This window comes from Mesoplodon bidens (assembly GCF_964165515.1).
Source record: "Mesoplodon bidens genome assembly, chromosome: 18".
NCBI lineage: Eukaryota > Metazoa > Chordata > Mammalia > Artiodactyla > Ziphiidae > Mesoplodon > Mesoplodon bidens.
The window spans coordinates 56,348,564-56,369,003 of record NC_138175.1 but is presented as its reverse complement, the minus strand read 5'-3'; the positions used below and the strand labels follow the sequence as shown (position 1 = coordinate 56,369,003).

The following is a 20,440-nucleotide window of genomic DNA, read 5'->3' as shown; positions in this document are numbered from 1 at the left end:
TGGACACTTCTGACTCTGAACCGCTCTGAGAGAGGACCTTTCGTTTGGGCTTCAAGATGGAATCGGGCACTGAAGACCTACACCCGCACAGCCCCTCCATGGAACACCCCACTGACCAGCTTCCCGTCCAGCAGGACTCCATTGAAGAAAGGGACTCTGATGCGGAGGAGAAACTATCCGAAGAAGGCAAAGTATTCTCTTCCCAGTTACAACAGAACTCCATGGAAGAAAGGGGCTCAGATGTGGAGGAGAAACTATCCAAAGAAAAAGGCAAGACATTCTCCTCCTAGTGAAGAGACAGCCATGACCAAAGGCCAGATAGGGTCCTGGGCTGTTTGTCTGAGGCTGGAAGGAGGGATGGAATCAAGGATACCGAATTTGTGTTTTGTTGGGATTTTATTTGGAGATCAGTGATGGGAGACGTCCCCCAGCCCTATGGGGGCTTTGAGTATTCTGGCAGTGACCCCCCAGAACCATATTATTGCTCCAGTTCATGTGTCTGAATGCCCTCGGTAGAGAGAACTGCCCACAAATACAGGCTAGGGATGGACTAAGGGCTTCTGTGTCCCTCGAGGGAGGACAGTCATCTCAATCCCTCTTTTTCTCCAGGGTCAGAGCCCGAGACAGATGAGGAGGAGAATTCAAAGGAAAACGAGACACAAGACAGAAAGAGCTGCACTACTCTGTCAGGTAAGATTTCACTTTTCTGGGGAGGAGGGACAGGGCATATGGAGGAAGCCAGTCTCCCTGGGCAGGGAAGGGGGTGAGCTTTGGCAGCCAGGCCTTGCACATCCTGGACTGTAGGATGTGCAGATGGGACACGAGCTTTGGTCGGGATCCTGGCTCCTGGTGTGTCCGGGATAGGCTAGGTTTCCAGCGTGCCGGGGGCAGGCAGTCATTCAAACGGTCACTTGATCCACAGATTCAGAACGCGGCTCCAGTCCGGAGAGCTCCAGGAAGAGGAAGCTCAATTCCAGGGATGGCACCTGCGAGAGAACAGGTAGGATCTTGCTTTTGGGTCCCCAGGTGTACAGAGAGAAAAGCAGGGAACCTATCCAGTGCGTGGGCACAAAGGGCTCAATGGCTGAAGCCGTTTGGAGACTCTGGGATCCAGGGAGCACTGGAGGGCCCAAGCTGGGCATAGCATCACCTCATTCTAGAGCTGAGGGGTCAGGGCAGGAGCAGGAGAGAGGCTGGGTTTATGGAAGGGACATTGTGAGATCCTGGGAATGGGGGTCCATGAGAATCGATGTGGCAGGTCTCTCACTTACATGCTTGCTCCACAGGGGCCTCTCCAGATGAGCGCAGTGAGACTTTGGAAAAGAAGAAACAGAAGGTCCTTGACTCTGGCCACAGCAGGAAGAGTGAAGAAATCCGGGATGCCCGCCCCAGGAGATCCCAGAGGAGGCGCCCTGGGCGCAGCAAGAGGCCCAGATCCAGGTCCCCAGGAGACCAGCCGCCTCCACTTCGGAAAAGCCTCTTGACCTCCATGCGCTCTATGTCTGAGGCCATTTATCAGAACATAGTTAATGTGTACAACCAGAAGGGCTATTCCCCGCTGCTCTGGGAGCAGCTGGCCCAGCTGCGGGGGCCTCTGTGCACCGCGGTGCTGACCATGTACACCATGGCCAACCAGGCGGCCTATGTCTTCCCTGCTGAGGGCTGGCTTGTCCCAGCCCCACTGCCGTCTCCCTGGAGTCCAGGCAGGGATGGAGGAGAAGGTCCGTGCTCCAAGGACAGTCTACCTCTTCCCTAGACAGGCTGTCAGTGGATCAGGCTTGATTTAAACTAAGGGTACCAAAGCCTATTCAGCAGAGACTGCAGTTCTGAAAGAGAGCAAAGCCCTGCAACTGTCCAGATTCTCCAAGGTGACCGGCAGGGCCAATTTTTCACACAGGGTGTTCCTCATAAACGCTAGAACTTGGGGTGGTCATAGGAAAGGAGTTTGAAAACTTGAGTCAAAATGGTGAAATCTGGGTTTCCTTGAGGACGAATATTACAACACTTTTAACATTCGTGTTAGACAATTGATGTGCCTTAGGACAATCAAGTTGCTGTATTAACCCCCCAGGCCTCTTGCCTCTCAGGAGCGCTAGCGCTGAGGTGCACATTCTACGCTGGCTTTATTTTATAGTGAGGAAAGTCAAGCACTATTTTATAATGAGAACAAATATCAGGGTGTAATTCATATGCATTTGCATACTTTAAAGTGTAGCAAAGTAAACATATATTCGTATCCTCCCCCTTTTATTCGGAAAAGGCTGTAGCTCTTCCCTCCTTCACCTCCAGTCCGTGGAGGACAGATATCCACAAATCTTTAATAAAATCTACCTTGAGAAATGTTTATATTTTTCAGTTTGATGAAATGAACGTGATGCCACCACATGTTTTTGTTTGCTTTTTATTTACTTTAGATAAACTGGAAGTCAAGATATATGAAATGTTTTTTGACCATGTGTATTTATTCTTCATCTGTTTCACCTTATGTACCTACTTTAAAATTTTCTCCTACTTCACAGATTTCAGTTTGTTATATTTCCTAGAGGATATTAAATATAATATAGATATAGTCATTGGCTTTATATTAATATAGTTATATTTAATTCTATATACTCCTTGATTTGCATTTTACACTGGGATCATGCAGTCTCAGCATGAAAATGTATATCATTTTTATGTAAGAAAAATAAAATTAAAGTTTTGAGAATCTGTTTTAGCCTTTGCCTTATTATTCCCATGTCACTTAGTGATGAAATAGTAATGTTTTCAGTATTGTATACCTGAATACAATCCCATATGGGATTAAAATCCCACATGGAATTTCTTTTATTGTATGTGTGGGTAGGGAAGCAGTGTTCTTTTCACCTCTACTTCATCTCCACCTTGACTTTCCTACACCTACCAGCTCTTATTGTACGTAAGCTTAGCAATTTATCACTCCAGTAAATGGGGCCAATTCAGTGATATTACATTACAAATCAGTTTGCACCCATGACATGGCTTCAAATTATACGAAGTAAGTGATTACGTATGTACAAACATTTGAATTGACAAGTTACACTTGGAAACTGAGGATGCAATTACAAAATGATGAAAGAAAATAAACTACTTAAGAATAAATGTAATAAAAATGTGTGAAGGCCGCCACTGTCTCCCAGGCTGGTGGGATCACCAACCTGCAGCGGGCTGTAACCCGGGCGGGGTGCCAGGGGACGGGGGCGACGGGAAATCCAGTTTTCCCTTGAATAAAGGACATCAAACTAGTTACTACATTGGGCTTCCCCTGGTGGCGCAGTGGTTGAGAGTCTGCCTGCCGATGCAAGGGACACGGGTTCGTGCCGCGGTCCGGGAAGATCCTATATGCCGCGGAGCGGTTGGGCCCGTGAGCCATGGCTGCTGAGCCTGCGCGTCCGGAGCCTGTGCTCCACAACGAAAGAGGCCACAACGGTGAAAGGCCCGCATACCGCAAACAAACAAGAAAACTAGTCACTACTTTGCTTTGTCATTTGACATCATTTTACTAAAAAAAAAAACAGATGAAGGAATACATAGAGCAGGTTCTGGTAGGGTTCCTGGTGCAGTAGCTTCTGTTCCCCAGCAGGAAACTTCCTCCATCTTCTCTGTCCAGAGTTTTTTTTTTTTTTTTTTCTTTTTTTGCGGTATGCGGGCCTCCCACCGTTGTGGCCTCTCCCGCTGCGGAGCACAGGTTCCGGACGCGCAGGCCCAGCGGCCACGGCCCACGGGCCCAGCCGCTCCGCGGCATATGGGATCCTCCCAGACCGGGGCACGAACCCGCATCCCCTGCATCGGCAGGCGGACTCTCAACCACTGCGCCACCAGGGAGGCCCTGTCCAGAGTTTTTAATCAGGGTTTTATTACCAGGCATGATTGGTTAAATCACCGGTCATGTGATTGAACCCAATCCCCAGCCTCCCTGCTCTCTCCAGAAGTTGGGCAGCTGCATGTTCCAATCCTCTGATCACCTGGTTGGTCTTTCTGATGTCCAGGCTCCCATTCCACAGCTTTGTACGGAACCCCCATTCAGAATTGCCTTATTAGTGTAATAGCAAAGACACTCCCATCATTCAGGGAATTCCAAGGTTTTTTTTTTTTTTTTCAATTGAGGAATACTTGATTTACAATGTGTTAGTTTCTGGCTTAGAGCACAGTGATTCAGTTAGTGGAAAATCCAAGGGTTTCTGAAGTTTTTCAGGGGGAGCGTGGGACAAAGGAGATATGTTTATTCACAACTGATAAATCAGTGACATTAAAAATTCAGGGAGGGAGACGCAAAAGGGAGGGGATATGGGAACATATGTATATGTATAACTGATTAAATTTGTTATAAAGCAGAAAAAAACACATGAAAATGATTAAAAAATAACTCAAACACACAAAAAAATTCAGAAATATGCCAAATTGCATAAGAAAAGTTAATAAGCAGCAGAACTACACTGAAGATAACATCATTAGTAGTTGATATTTGGGAAATGGAAATTTCTATCAAAATGGTCTTACTCTTAACATCCTATAGCATGATACAAGTCAAAGGAAAGAAAAGTCTATACAGTAAAATACAAAAATGTGGTTGAATTCCTTCCTAAAGCTTGTTTCTCCAGTTCCTGACTATAGCCAACTCCTTGCTCACAGTCTCCAACGGAGTACCTCAGACAATGACAGGTTTGGGGTTGAAATTTTTCCTCACTGATCTTTTTGATGCCTCCAAGTGAATGGGGGACAGAAGTTTAAAGTATGCTCTGGAGGGAAGTGAGTATATAACTGCACATTCCGCACAGGCACAATTCTGCCTTTCCTGTCACTCCAGTTTCCATCATCTACTCTAAATAAAACTCAGGCTTTCTCTTAATTAAATAAAAAGCTGTAACTGCCTGGGGTCTCAGAAGTTCCGGGATCACGCCCACAACGCCAAGCCCCGCCCCCAAGGTCCCAGCGCTCCTGCCGCCCTTGGTGGATCCGCATCTTCATTCGCTCGCTGTTTTAACGTAAACCGTTTTCAACTCTTCGCTTCCAATACAAGTGGCCCGCGCATCTCTAATCCTGCACGTAGCCTGGCTCCAAAGGACACCAGACACGTTCAAAGGATTCAAAGTAGAAACGCGGAGCCTGTCCGCAAGGAAGAGGAACAGACCAGAATCTTCCAGGGGCGGGTGCGGGGGGGGTGTCAGACCCGGCTCCCCCAAGGAGGCTCCACCAGAGACACCGCCTCCACCCGCCGGAGCGTCCGAGACGCGCCCCTTGACGGCCCCGGCCCCGCCTCCGGCCCCGCCCCGGTGTGCACGCGCAGTTCCCTGCAGACCCGGAAGCGGATCCCGCGGAGCGTCACGGGCACTCAGGACAGTTAAAGTGTCGGTTTTTCTGGAAATTGTGCTATGCGGTCTTCGGGCACTGCTCCACCACACCCGGGTTTCCGGGGTCTCCCGGTAAGTTAAAACCCCTGAACGCGCTCGTCGATCTTGCTCTGAGTCTGCTCTTTCGCCTATCTCGGCGTTGGCAGAAGACTCGGTTCGGGTCCCAGGAGTCTGGGTCCGGTTCCGGTTAAATCACTCTGAGGCAGGTACCGGCCCCAACTTTCTGCCTTCGGTCCATATAGACACTGACTTCCTGCAAGGATGTTTTCCTACTCTGACTCCCTTTCTCAAACCTTTGTGTGACTCCTGGCTCCCCTCCCCACTCCCATTCCCACCCCACCCCACCCTTCGTCGGGTAAAGTCCTGACTCAGGAGGTGGATTTGCGCTCTTCACCTCCCTCCAGAGAGACCAGTGAGGGAATACAGAGGCGGAAATATATGCAGCTAGTGAGGCATCAGAAACATTATGGAGACTGACCACGACCACCACCCCCCGCCTTCCCCCGCCCCGCCCCGCTCCAAATCTTACTCCCTTGGTTTGAATTCTCTGCTGGGTTATTTCGGTTCATTTGGTAGGGGACCAACGCCCTGTGCCTCACCAAAACTAAGTTCTTAGGTTTGGGTTTTTTTTTTTTTTCTTTTTTTTTACAGTGATGAGAAAAATGAGAAGGGACTCCTGTCATGTTGGTTTCTAGTGTATGAGATACTGTCTGCTGTGTTCTGTATTTTTTTATTTTATGACTAACTGTATGGAAAGTTGTCAGGAAGGCCTTTGTCAGAGGATGGATTTAAAAAAAAAAGAAATATTGTGGAGAAAGACAAAGGACAAAGATTCTATACCTTCTCAATAGGTTTCAAATTCATCCTTTCCTTTCGTATGATGCTTTCTATCCCACACGCATCCTTGAATCTTTGTCCACACTGCCAATGCAGGGGGCCTGGGTTCAATCCCTGGTCAGGGAACTATATCCCACGTGCTGCAACTAAAGCTTCCGCAACTAAAAAGATCCCGCATGCCGCGACTAAGACCCGACGCAGCCAAGTAAATAAATAAATACAATTTTTAAAAAAGGATATCATCTTACTACTCAAACACCTTGTTTCAAGTGGCCTATAAGTAGGCCCCACTGAATGATGAGGAGCTGGGTAAGTCAGTTACTATAAGGTAGGCTTTCAAATTTTGTTCAGGAGAGATCTCAGGAGATGGGTTGCCAGCATGTGGAAGTGAATGCAAGCTACCAGAGTGGAAAACATGTTCCCTTTTACACAGAGCTTACATTCTTTTAGGGAAAATAGATATGTGAATATTTTAAAACATACCTTGTTAAATGAAATAATAGAAGCATGCGTAAACTGCAGAGGTGAATAATTCTTTCTGGGTGGGATTAAATGGGACCGTTTAGGGGAAAAGAAAGAATCAGGAGAGGCAACTCTTATACCCATTTCATCTTAGTTTATTTTTATTATTCAAGTTGGATTTAAATAGTTTATATTAATTTAACAGCTAATAAAGGAGAAGCAGCATTCCAAAAGAAAGTAAGTGTGTTGTCGGGGTGAAGAAGAGAATATTAGCATCCTGTAATGTTGCTTGGATGCAGAGCGTGATGCAGAGTGAAAGAAATGCAGGCAAAGCAGGGGTCCTGTCACCAGGGGACTCACAACATATTCTCTCCTAAGGAGCTTGATTTGATCCTGTTGACACGAAGAGGTCATTGAGAGGCTAAAACAAGATACTAATAGGTCAATGTTGCATTTTAAATACTGAACTCTCATAAGTATGTGGATTATGGATTGAAGGAAGAAGAAATCACAGGCAAGGGAAACTTCACAGATCTTTGAAATTATCTGACACGTGAGGATGCGTGCGGGGTAGAAAGCATCATACGAAAGGAAAGGATGAATTTGAAACCTATTGAGAAGGTAGAGTCTGTGTCCTTTGATGATTTATTAGATGTAGGTAAGAGGACAGGATGGAGTAATTGAAGATGATACATTGTTCCCTGGAAGAATAGATACTGTGCCACTAATTAAGTTGAAGAAACAAGTATAATTACAGGTTTTAGGGTAAATCTTAAGTTTAATTGTGTCATCTCTTGGTATTAAACCCTCTTAGGTTTTCCCATCGCCTTCAGGACAGAAATCTGAAGTCTTCAGTAGAGCGTCAGCAGGGAGCTCTGGAGCTGGGGGGCCCTTTGGAGTTGCTCCCACTTGTCGGATGGGACAAGCCTCCTATCCTGCACCAGCCAGTCACTGGATGCTGGCTTCCTTGGGAGGAGCCAGGGGCTGGGACGAGGCACTTGCCTCTGGCTGAGGGCCAAGTGGACAAGGACGGCGCAGTTGCAGTGCAGTGGGCGTTCCAGCAGCAGCAGGGAGGGCTTCCTGAAGAAGGGGGTGACAGGCTCACTGACTGGTCTCCTTATAGGAGGTTATTCTGTCTGCATCCATCCTGTTGCTGTGGCCCTTCTCTCCCCCATATTAAGGTTCTCCCTGTGTGTATACTTGTGGCAGGGGAGGGAGGTATGTTGATTCTAAGCATTTAAGAACGTATTTTTGTCACACAGAATAATCCTACCTGAGAAAGAAGCTCAGAGGAAGAGGACAGAAAGGAGAAGAAATGGCCCTTTCCCAGGTGAAAGTCATATTCTTTGTGGACTGTTCTCTCCTTCCTAAAATGATACGTTTTGGATGCTCTGAGCTTCTTGGTCTATGAAGTTTCCTGTCTAAAATATTTACTCACACTCAGGGCCTTCCCTCCGTCTCCTCTCACCTCCCTGCAGATTCCATGTCACTGTGACCCAGTGACGGGGAACTTGGGAAGAGCCCCCTTTCAGGCGGTCATCCCGTGAAAGGTTTATACTGAGGCGTGGACTGGAGATGGGGAGTAGGCTCTGTGGTGTCAGTGAGGTAGGGCAGTGAGGACTGTTTAGTGCTCCCTTCTGGTGCCCGTTCAGCTCCATAGAAACCAGGATGAAAGAGACTACATGTGTAAGTGATGTGCTCCTGTGCACAGATACCTGAGGAGGTCTGGGAAGGAAGACTGATATGGGGAAACATGCTTTGTCAGATTTTATAAGTGCCTTTGAAGTTAAGTGAATCAGTGTGTTTCTGACTCCAAAATATCAGTACTTTAGAATAAAATGGGAAGTTCCAAAATAGAAATAAGGTGTAGAGAGGGTGTTTTAGTACATAATTTGTTTTAAAAAGTGGAATCAAATTAATTGTCTAACAGGAAAGGCTCTATAAATTATTCACACAACATTCATCTCACAAAGACCCAGGTGTTCCTGTAAGGACTCTCATGCAGCAGGCGTTTTAGATTAAAATGATCATAATTTAGCCAAGAAATAAGAGCAGAACTTTCTACCATCAGAGAGCCTGGAGCCACATTCTGATTCTACTAACTGTTGTTCAGGGTTATATTTTTTTAAATTAGACATCTCATGTATGTATATTTGTGGTTCAGCTCCACATAGTGATGCGGTTTAGAGACTGAGAAGTAAAACATGCGCTTCTCTATCATGTCTTCCACCATCACTTACTGTCTCCATTAGGTACAACTGTTAGCTCTTAGCCCAAATCTTATAAAAATGCATTTTATATTCTAAAGTGATTTTAGAAAATATTTTTTGGTAAATGTTTTGTTATGGTATTTTATTCTGCAAATTAAAAAAAATTTATTGGAGTTGCTTTACAATGTTATGTTAGTTTCAGGTGTATGCAAACTGAATCATTGTACATATACATATGTCCACTCTTCTTTTTTTTAGATTCTTTTCCCATACAAGCCATTACAGAGTATTGAGTAGAGTTCCCTGTGCTATACCTCACGTTCTTATTAGCTGTCTATTTTATATATAGTAGCATCTATATGTTAATCCCACTCTCCCAATTTATCCCTCTCCCCCATTCTGCAAATTTAAATATTTACATGCCATATATGTTGGAGTTACTTTCATGTTAGTAAACATAGAGGTGACTTTCTCTTTTATTTCCTCATTGGACTATTCTCTTAATGAAAACACAAGGGTTTTCACACTTTTTACTGTTAAAAAAAATGCCATAGTGGCTGCTTTTGTGCAGGCCAACTTCAGTACAGATGTCTAAGGATTTCTCCAGATTGGGCAGCTTAACCATGATTACTGCATTAATGATGGTGTTTCCGAGGAAGAACAGACATTGCGTACTAAGTAAAGTTTTTTTTTTTTTTACGGGAGTCACTGAGCTTTATGGTTTCATTCGGCCCCCAAATACACTTTTAGGGGACCTCAAATTACTAGACATGTGAATCTGAATGTTCCCTCCCCACCCCCAGGTCTCTTCCACCCTTCAGTTCCTCCCATGAGCTCCAAAGCCAAAGTTGAGTCTGTCCCACTCGGGTCGTTCCACAGTGGCCCTGCTCCCTGGTGGCTGCAGTTGTGATGTGAATGATGGTGATGTTCCAGCGCAGGGGCCTCTGCCAGCTGCTATCACATGATCGCACAGCATGAGTTTTGCTTCCGGACCGTTTTATAGAAGGCTTTAGACTGTATTCCCAGCACTTCAGACTTGGACACCAGGTCATCTAGCTTCCTGCCATGCTCTAACAAAAACTCCATGGTGTTGTGCAGGATAATTTTGGTCTCATCTAGTTCAGCCTGCACTTTAGTCATGGGGTCAGCTTCTCAGGGGTTCTGGTATCTACTGAGGTGACCATCCAGGCCTGCGTACTGGATGGTACCAGGGATCCAACTGGCCAGTCTATCCTGTCGACCTGCTTGGAGAATTCATCTAGTACCTTCTCCAGCAAGGTAAACACCACCTGGGATGAGTATTCACTGTCAGCAATGACTACTCCCACCAGACTGTCGTTTCTCACGTAGACATGGCACAGATATTCTTGTTCTTTGATAGAAGCTCTGCTGCCTTTCGAGGAGCGCTCCACAGTCAGCTGACTTGTGAAGGTTGTGAATTCCTGAACGCTGGACCTCTGGAAGAAGCTGAAGGAGGACACATCGTACGCGGCTTTGAGCAGCACTGCCTTGGTATAGCCTTTGTACAGGACGCTGAGGCTGTACAGCTTCATGGTGCCGCGCCCTCAGGCTGGCTATCCACCTGGCCACGGGACCAGCTCGCAGGGAGCAGCGTGGCGCTGCCCCCCAGACCACCACCGGCTCCTAAGAAAAGATTTTAAATCAACTGTTTTAAACATACTCCGAGAGCTATGGGAAACCATGAACAAAGAACTAAAGCAAAGTGGGAGAACAATGTTTCAACAAATAGAAAATATCAATAAAGAGACAAATTATAGAAAAGAGAAGAAAAAGACATTCTGGAGCCCAAAACTACCATAGCTGAAATTGAAAATTTATTACAGGGTTTTGACAGCAGATTGACAATCAGAATAAAGAGTCAGTGAACTTAAACATACATTACTTGGAATTATCCACTCTGAGCAGAAGAAAGGTAGAAAAAAGAACAATGAACAGAGACTAAGAAACCTTTGGGGCACTCTCAAGAATACTAGTATAGGGGACTTCCCTGGCAGTCCAGTGGTTAAGACTCCTCACTTCCAATACAGGGGACACAGGTTTGATCCCTGGTCAGGGAACTAGATCCCCGAATGCCGTGTGGCACAGCCAAAAAATAAAAAAGTAAAATAAGATGCACATGGTGATTCTTAATTAAACAATATGGGCACAAAATGAGAACTTGATAAACATTTGTTAAAAAAAAAAAAGAATACCAGTATACATATAATAGGGGTCACAGAAGGAAAGGAGAATGGGCAGAAAGAATATTTGAGGAAATAAGAGCTGAAAACCTCATAAATTTATTTAAAAACTACAAATGTAGGAAACTCAACAAATTTCAAGTGGATAAACACATAGAGAGCCTGGGCAACACACATAACCAACTGTTAAAAGACAAAAAGAGAATGGGGAAAATAGCAAACAGAAACGACTTCTCGTGTACAGGGATCCTCAATAAGATTAACAGCCTATTACTCATCAGAAACTGGAGGCCAGGAAGGAGTCTGATGATATATTTAAAGTTTGAAAGGTTAAAAAAAAAAACTACCAGGAATTCATTATTAGAGAAAGTATGCCTTAAAACTGATAGTGAAATTTAGAGATGCCTACATAAACAAAAACTGAAGGAGTTCATGCTGACTCACTTATCCTACATGAAATATTAAATGGAGTTCTTTAGACTGAAATGAAAGGATAACAGAAGTACCTTAAAGCCATGGGAACAAATAAAGAACAGTGGTAATGTAACTATATAGGCATACCTAAAAGCCAGTATTATTGTATTTTCGATTTTTAACTCATTTTTTCCTATGCAACTTAAGAGACAACTGTGTAAAACAGTAATTGTAAATCTGTTACTGAGTGCAAAATGTATAAAGAAGTAATTTTGACCATAACAATATAAAGGGGGACAGTATAAGAGCAATTGTTATATGCTGTTAAAGCTAAGTGAGTATGAACTGGAACTCAGATATTACTTTAATATAAACTAATAAACTGTAATTTCCAGGGTAACCACTAAGAAAATAATTTTAAAATATACAGAAAAGTAAATAGGAAGGGAATCCAAATGTTATGCCCACAGAGACACAAAGAAGGAAGCAAGGGAGGAATTACAAAACAAAGAAAATATTGGACATATAGAAAGCAAATAGCTAAATGGCAGAAGCAATTCTTCCCTTGTTTAGAGTTACTTTAAGTGTAAAAAGATTAAATTCTACATTAAAAGGCAACAATTGCAAGAATTTAAAAAAAATGATTCCACTGTATCTTTCTACAAAATACTCACTTTAAGATACTCAAATAGGTTGAAAGTGAAAGGGTAGGGAAAGATATTCCATGGAAATAGTAACCGATCCTAGCTATGCTAATATCAGACTAAATAGACTTTAAGTCATAAAATTGTTACCAGTGATTTTTAAGGACATTATATATCAATAAAAGGATCGATCCATCAATATGATGAAACAACCATAAATCATATGCACATAACAACTAAACCCCAAATATTTTGAAGCAAAAATTGAAGAGAGATGGACAGTTCAACTATAATAGTTGGAGACTTCAGTACTCCCCTTATAATAAGTAGAGCAACCAGACGGAAGACCAATAGGGAAATAAAGGACTGAGCAACTCTGTAAACCAACGAGATGTAATAGACATGTACAGAACACTCCATGTGACAAAAACAGAGTGCACTCAAAATTAATAATAGAAGGGATATCCTTGATCTGAAAAGGCATGTTTATTAAAATCCCACAGCTAACATACTCACTGGTAGAAGACTGAAAACTTTCTTATAATGTTAGGCAGAAGACAACGAGCCCCATTTTGCAACTATACTTCGATATTGTACTGGAAGTTGTAGCCATACAAATTAGAAAGAAAAGAAATAAAAGGTATCAAAATTGGAAAAGAAGTCAAACTATATTTACAGGATACATGATGTCATATTTAGAAAGACCTAAAGAATCCTCAAAAAACTACTAGCGATATAAGCAAATTTACTGAAGTTACATAGCAATACTCAATATCAGTTGTATTTCTGTACCTAGCAATCAACAAATTCAAAGTAAAACAGTTCCATTTACAACAGCATCAAAAAGAATAAGAATTTAACCAAGGAAATGGAAGATTTATATAATGAATACTACAAGTGTTGCTGAAAGAAATGAAAAAAAAACTTAAATAAATGTAAAGATATCCTCTGTTCATGGATTGGAAGACTTAGAGTTGTTAAGATGGCAATACTCTCCGAAGTGTTATGAAGATTCAATGCAATCACCATCAAATCCCAGCAGTCTCTATTGCACAAATGGAAAAGTTGATCCTAAAATTCATATTGGGGATTTCCCTGGTGGTGCAGTGGTTAAGAATCCACCTGCTAATGCAGGGGTCACGGGTTCGAGCCCTGGTCCAGGAAGATCCTACATGCTGAGGAGCAACTAAGCCCATGCGCCACAACTACTGATCCTGTGCTCTAGAGTCCGTGAGCCACAACTACTGAGCCCGTGTGCCACAACTACTGAAGCCTACACACCTAGAGCCCGTGCTGTGCAACAAGAGAAGCCACCACAACGAGAAGCCCGTGCACTGCCACGAAGAGTAGCCCCCACTTTCCGCAACTAGAGAAAGCCCGCGTGCAACAACAAAGACCTAACACTGCCAAAAATAAATAAATAAGATAAATTAATTAAAATAAAATAAAATTCATATTAAATTTGAATAGACCCCAGATAACCAAAATAAATGTGAAAAAAAAACCCCAACAAAGTTGGAGGACTTACTGTTCCCAACATCAAACCTTACTACAAACCTAGAGTAATCAAGACTGGGGTTCTAGCAAGAGGATAGAAATACAGATCAAAGCAATAGACTGAGAGTCCACAAATAAACCCATACCCATGTGGTCAATTCCTTTTTTTGCCAGGGTGCCAAGAATATACAATGGAAAAAGAATAGTCTCTTAAGTGGTGCTGGGACAACTGGATATCCATGTGAAAGAGAATGAAATTGAACTTCTGCCTTTCTCCATATAAATAAATCAATTCAAAATGAATCAAAAACTAAATATAAGAGCTAAAACTATAAAACCCTTAGATGAATGCATAGGGGTAAATCTTCATGACCTTGGGCTTGGCAGTGGATTTTTTTGATACGACACCAAAAGCAAAAAACAGAAAGACAAAATACATAAATTTGTCTTCAACAGAATTAATAATGGTTGTGCACTGAATGACACTGTCATGTAAGTGAAAACATAATCTACCAAATGGGAGGAAATATTTGCAAATCACATATCTGGTAAGGGTCTACTCTCTATAGAGTATATGAACGCCTACACATCAGCAACAGAAATACAAAGAACCCAATTATAAGATGGTCAAAAGACTTCTGGTAGACATTTCTCTGATCCTAAAATTCAAGAATAGAAGATATAGAAACAGCCAAGAAGCACATGAAAAGATGTTCAATGAACTTAGTCATTAGGAAAATGCAAAATTAAAACCACCATGAGACATCATTTGGGACTTCCCTAGTGGTCCAGTGGTTAAGAATCTGCCTTCCAGTGCAGCGGACACGGGTTCCATCCCTGGTTGGGGAACTAAGATCCCACATGCCTCTGGGCAACTAAGACTGCACACCACAACTACTGAGCCTGCACACCACAGCTAGAGAGAAGCCTACACGCTGCAACAAAAGATCCTGCATGCCGCAACTAAGACCTGACGCAGCCAAAAATAATAAATAAATTTTAAAAAAAGAGATATCATCTCACACCCACCAGGATGAGTATAATAAAATGCAAAATAGCAAGTATTGGTAAAAATGTGGAGAAATGAGAATCCTGACACGTTGCTGGTAAAATGTACTGCTGTGGAAAACAGTGTGGCAGATCTTAAAAAGTTTAAACAACGTGATTCTAATTCCTCCCTAGGTATATACCAAAAAAAATTGAAAACAGGTATTCACACACATATTTGTACATGAAAGTTCCAGCAGCACTATTAACACTAGGCAAGAAGTGGTAACAAGCTAAATGGCCATCAAGGGATGAGTGAATAAGTAAAATGTGGTGTAGTCATAGAATCAAATATTATTCAGCCCTAAAAAAGGAATGTAGTATGGATACTGTAGGAATGTAGTACTGATACTGTAGGAATGTAGTACTGATACTACATCATGGATGAACCAAAAACACCATTCTAAGTGAAAGAAGCCACACAGAAAAGCTCATTTCATACCATTCCATTTATATGAAAATATCACAAATAGGTAAATGTGTAATGACAGTAGACATTAGTGGTGTACAGGGATGGGGGCAAAGGAGAATGGGAAGCGATTGCTTAATGGGTAAATTTCCTTCAGCAACCATAAAAATGTTTTTGAACTAAACAGGTGGTGCTTGTGCAACATTGTGAATGTACTAAATGCCTCTGAGTGATACCTTAAAATAGCGAACCTTATGTTACATGAATTTCACCTCAGTTGAAAAAAAATCGAGAAATGTAACTTGCTCAAAATTATCTTATGGATCAGTCAGAACATTTGCTCTAGCCAGAGCTGCTTCTGTAATTTTGTGTCAAACTCAGAACTCTCTCCTTGTCCACTTGGTGAAATGTGCTTTCCTTTCAGGGACTGTTGACATTCAAGGATGTGGCCATTGAATTCTCTCAGGAGGAGTGGGAATGCCTGGACCCTGCTCAGAGGGCCTTGTACAGGGACGTGATGGTGGAGACCTACAGGAACCTGATCTCCCTGGGTGAGGATAACTCCTCTCCGGAAGTTGGTAACTACTGTGTATCTATGCATTTTCCCTTCTGAGTCTTTTATGAGCCCCTAGCATGCTTGTGAGAGTTTCAAATCTCTGTTCTTGAGAGAGTAATTGAAGCTGTTTGGATTCAGAATGAAAAGCCTTCATAATGTGGCTTATGACTCTATAACTTCTCGTTTCTTCAGATGTTCTGCATTCATGCTTGATTAGTGGTGGTTGCAGAACGTCAGCAGTCAGAAAACCTTATGGCAAATTAAAAAAAATATGTCATTCTGTGGTTTCACTCTTGTGCCTTTGATTCTGTAGTTCTTGGAAGAGAGCTAGATATCTGCATACTTAAAATAATCTAAGCATTCAGGAGGCAGTCAGTTGACTAATTTTTATAATACATTTCTAGACCCAACTATAATTTTCTTTCTTCTTAGCTGAACAAAGAGCTGGGCATGTGTTCTGGAACAGCATAGCATGTCATACTCCATTTTACTTTATGAATTGAAATCTCTCTTAAGCTGAATATTACCTCCATTTTAGAACAAGGGAAAGAGCCCTGGACTTTGGAGGGCAAAGTGAAAATAGGGAAAAATCCAGGCAAGTGGGAATATATCGAGATGTGAGCTCAGGTGGGCACAAAGTAAACTGCTCCATTAAATCTTGTTTAGGAAATTCTCCTCAAATGGGAAGGATCTGTGGAAGAATACAAGTTTGTTTCTTTTGGGTGCTCAAAGGAAATCCCTCCCACACACTAAAACTTGTCACTCTGTTATTCAAATATATAAAAGTTTAAGCTCCCACTCTACCGTGATGCTCCAGCTCATTCAGAGCTGAGGAAAAGCTTTGTCATGACCTACAATACTCTATTTTCTGACACCATTGACCATTTTGGTGCCTTGGTTTGAGAGGGACTGAGATGCCTCTCTCTGGAGTCCTCTTTCCCCTTGATCTCTTTTGGTTTTCATTTAATACATATCAGGGCTAAGTCCTCTGTAGTCCTGACCGCAGGACCTATTTAGTTTCCTTTCATATTTTATATCCTTGGAAGAACTCAGGAGATAGACAAAGTTCAGTGATTCTCAACATATATTTCACTTTTCCTTTTATATGTTCCTTCTAGAATGTAAATTCTTTCTTTGGTTTTTATGGAAAAATCCTTTAGAATGCCAGAGACTATTATTTTGTATAATTGTGGTTACTTATTAACTTACCTGCTAGATTTATCATGAGTTCCTAAAATATTTTATTAATTATTATTGTGATATACAGACTTTTAAAAATATCTTTTTCTTATATATTTCCACATTATTAAACACATTTTTTGTATAATTATGTAATTCAATATAAAATATTTATTTTCCAACTGATTTAATAGGAAGCCTTTCTGCTGGATTTGCAATCAAGGAGTTGTCACCAAGAGAGGACATTAATAAAGGAGAATTATGCCATCTAGTGATACTGGACAGAAATGACAACCATGGCATCAAGGATTTTGACCTCAAGGAAGTCTGTGCAGATGTGCAGGAGTGTGAGAGTGAGTGGGGATACGATGCAGGAAATGACAAAGGAGTGCTTTTGACCCATAGCAAAAATCTCAGTCATGGAGAAGATCACAATAATAAATCCTTCATTAGTTTTCCTCAGAGTGTTTCTCTAAGAAATAATGCACGTGAACATTTCACGCACGACAAGCCATTCATAAGAAGTTTGTTAACAAGGAAGAATAACGTCAGCGTTGCTGGAAGCAGAGACCTCAGGTGTTTGGACAGTAGACCTGGAGTGAGCCCGCAGGCCCCGGCGGCTCCGCTGCAGAGGTTTCCAGCTAAGGAGGAAGTGTGTGCGTGCGGTCAAGTCGAGAAGCCAGTCAGCAGTGGCTCCTCAGTGTCAGCACTTCACAGAATCCCTCCTAGTGTGGAGAACACTGTGTCACCTGCACAACACAGGAGAACCCACACTCGAGAAAAATCTTACAGCTGTAATGACTGTGGGAAGGCTTTTAGCAAGAGCTCAAACCTCAGGAATCACAGGAGAATTCATTCTGGACAGAAACCTTACAGATGTAACGTGTGTGGCAAAGCCTTTAACCAGTGTTCTAATCTCACTACACATCAGAGAGTGCATACAGGAGAGAAACCATATAAATGTCATGTATGTGGCAAGGTCTTTAGTCGAAATTCACACCTTGCAAATCATCAGAGAATGCACACTGGGGAGAAACCATATAAATGTCATGAGTGTGGTAAGGCCTTTATCCAACATTCACTCCTTTGGAGTCATGAGAAATTGCATACTGGTGAGAAGCCTTACGATTGTAATGAGTGTGGCAAAGCCTTTGCTGAGCGGTCAAGCCTTAACAAACATAAGAAGATCCATACTGGAGAGAAACCTTACAAATGTATTGTGTGTGGCAGAGCCTTTACCATGCGATCAAATCTTACTCAACATGAGACAATCCATACTGGAGAGAAACCGTACAAATGTAATGAGTGTGGCAGAGCTTTTACCCAATTTTCACGCCTTACTAGGCATCAGAAAATGCATGCTGGGGAGAAACCACACAAATGTAATGTGTGCGGCAAGGCTTTTATTGAACTTTCACAACTTTGGGGTCATGAGAGAATTCATACTGGTGAGAAACCACACAAATGTAATGTGTGTGGCAAGGGATTTACCCAACGTTCAAGCCTTATGGCACATCAGAGAATTCATACAGGAGAAAAATCTTATAAATGTAAAGACTGTGATAAGGCTTTCATCCAACGTTCACAACTTTGGGGTCACGAGAGAACTCACACTGGAGAGAAGCCTTACAAATGTAATGAGTGTGGCAAAGCTTTTACAATGCGTTCATATCTTACTCAACATAAAACAATCCACACTGGAGAGAAACCTTACAAATGTAATCAGTGTGGCAAAGCTTATACCCAATTTGCAAGCCTTACTAGGCATCAGAAAATACATACTGAAAACAAACATAAACCTAACATATGTGGCAATGCTTTATTCAGAGCTCAGGCTTTGGGGAGCATCAGACAATTCACAGCAAAAAGAAACCTTAAAAGGTAATGATTGACACATAACTTGTGCATCAGGCTGAGAGACTCCCATCATGGAAAAGGAAGACATACAGATGGCCAACAGGTACGTGAAAAGAGGCACATCCCTAATCGTCAGGGAAATTCAAATCAAAACCACAGTGAGCTACCACCTCACATCTCTCAGAATGGCTGTCATCAAAAAGACAACAAATCGCAAGTGTTGGTGAAAATGAGGAGAAAAGGGAACCCTTGTACGCTGTTGGTAGGATTGTAAGTTGGTGCAGCTACTATGGAAAACTAAATGGTGGGTCCTCAAAAAATTAAAAATAGAACTGCCATATGATCCAGCAATTGCTCATCTGGGTATTTACCTAGAGAAGACAAAAATACTAATTCAAAAAAATATATGCACTTTGTTGTTTGTTGTATCATTATTTATAATAGCCAAGTTAAGAAAGCCACCTAAATGTCCACTGATAGGTGAATGGATAAAGAAAATGTGATACATATATACACATACATACACACACAATGGAATATTAGCCATGAAAAAATGAAGTCTTAGCATTTGTAACAACATGGATAGCTCTGCAGGGTATTTTGCTAGGTGAAATGTCAGAGAATGGTGTAGCACATGACTTCACTCCTATGTGGAATTTAAAAAACAAAATACAAGGAAAATAGACTCATACATAGAACAAATAAATGGTTGCCAGAAGGTATGAGGGAGGGTTCGAGGTGTGTGTGAAACAGGAGAAGGGCTTTAAGAAGTACAAATCTGCAGTTACATAATAAAGCACGGGGGTGTAATATACAGCATAAGGAATATAGTCAGTAATAATAACTATATGGGGACAGATGGCTACTAGACTTACCGAAGTGATTATCTCATAATGTATGCAATTGTTAAACCATTATGTAGTATACCTGAAACAAAATATTGTATATCAACTGTGTTTCAGTGAAGGGAAAAAAAAACTCCATCATGGAGAGATACCGTGTAAAAATTTCAGAAATAGGGATAAAAATAATCTCTTTTTTGTGCTTGGAGTTGATGAAATAAAATTTGTATTTTAAGGAAAGACAAGAAAAAGTTAAACATAAAATTCTCTCTCTGTTTGTTTGGGCCCCCTCCCTCCCTAAAGTGCGGCGTGCATCTGCGTTACACATCAACCACAGCTCCTCAAATGTGGGAGTGCCTGCCTGCTCGACCATGAAGATCAATTTATTTTTTTCTTCTGACACTAGTGATTTAACTTCTTAAAAGAATACTGTTCTTTCCCAACTCTGTAGGAGGTCATGGTGACTTGCTGCTCGCTCTGTATGTACTAACCTGGATATGTATCCTTGGTGAACTTTATGAAAAATTATCAGTATGTCATTTTGATGAACGATGCTTTGTCTTGAAAATGAATACAACTGTGCCTTTGACTTCTAACAGGCAGAACGGTTCTCAGAGCTTTATGAGAGTCTGTCTCCCAAGTTAGACTCCTCAGTTTGGCTCGAATAAAATTCCCTTTTTTTCCTTGATTCTTAATTGAATTTTTGTTGACATTTTCTTGTTGTACTCAGTATGATATCAGAGACACCTATCAGAGGACACCTGGAGTCTACCCCAAATCGATGCTTGGTACCAGCATGGGTCCTTTGAGACGCATCCACTTCTCGGTACTCCTCAGCTGCTTTGGTGATTTCTCCTGATGTTCAGACATCATTGCTTTACATGACATCCTGAATTCTATTCGAGCTGTTTTTTTC

General features: G+C 42.1%; 1 protein-coding gene, 1 long non-coding RNA gene and 1 pseudogene across 4 annotated transcripts; 2 read left to right on the top strand and 1 right to left on the bottom strand.

Moving 5' to 3' along the window:
* Positions 1-616: 616 nt before the first annotated feature.
* On the top strand, positions 617-1,371 carry LOC308605951. Its single transcript, XR_014013750.1, has 3 exons — positions 617-690; positions 923-1,000; positions 1,287-1,371. It is a non-coding gene; the product is annotated as an uncharacterized lncRNA (long non-coding RNA).
* A 3,951-nt stretch (positions 1,372-5,322) lies between these two features.
* Positions 5,323-20,238, top strand: LOC308605923 (uncharacterized protein). Of its 2 annotated transcripts, none has more exons than XM_081216288.1 (4): positions 5,323-5,441; positions 7,931-7,998; positions 15,515-15,641; positions 17,020-20,238. In XM_081216288.1, exons 2-4 carry the CDS (start codon positions 7,984-7,986, stop codon positions 18,708-18,710), a joined length of 1,833 nt encoding a protein of 610 aa, XP_081072414.1. In that variant the 5' UTR covers positions 5,323-5,441; positions 7,931-7,983; the 3' UTR covers positions 18,711-20,238. The 2 variants fall into 2 exon arrangements, with proteins under 2 accessions (XP_081072414.1, XP_081072413.1); XM_081216287.1 differs by having other exon boundaries at positions 15,515-15,668; positions 17,020-20,237.
* On the bottom strand, positions 9,683-11,581 carry LOC308605941 (synaptobrevin homolog YKT6-like; annotated as a pseudogene). Its single transcript has one exon. The product of its transcript is annotated as a synaptobrevin homolog YKT6-like (transcript).
* Positions 20,239-20,440: the final 202 nt, after the last annotated feature.

Excerpts from the sequence above, each read along its gene's own strand:
- LOC308605923 (XM_081216287.1), top strand. Across the intron at positions 15,669-17,019 it reads TAACTCCTCTCCGGAAGTTG|GAAGCCTTTCTGCTGGATTT; the intron begins GTAACTACTGTG and ends CTGATTTAATAG.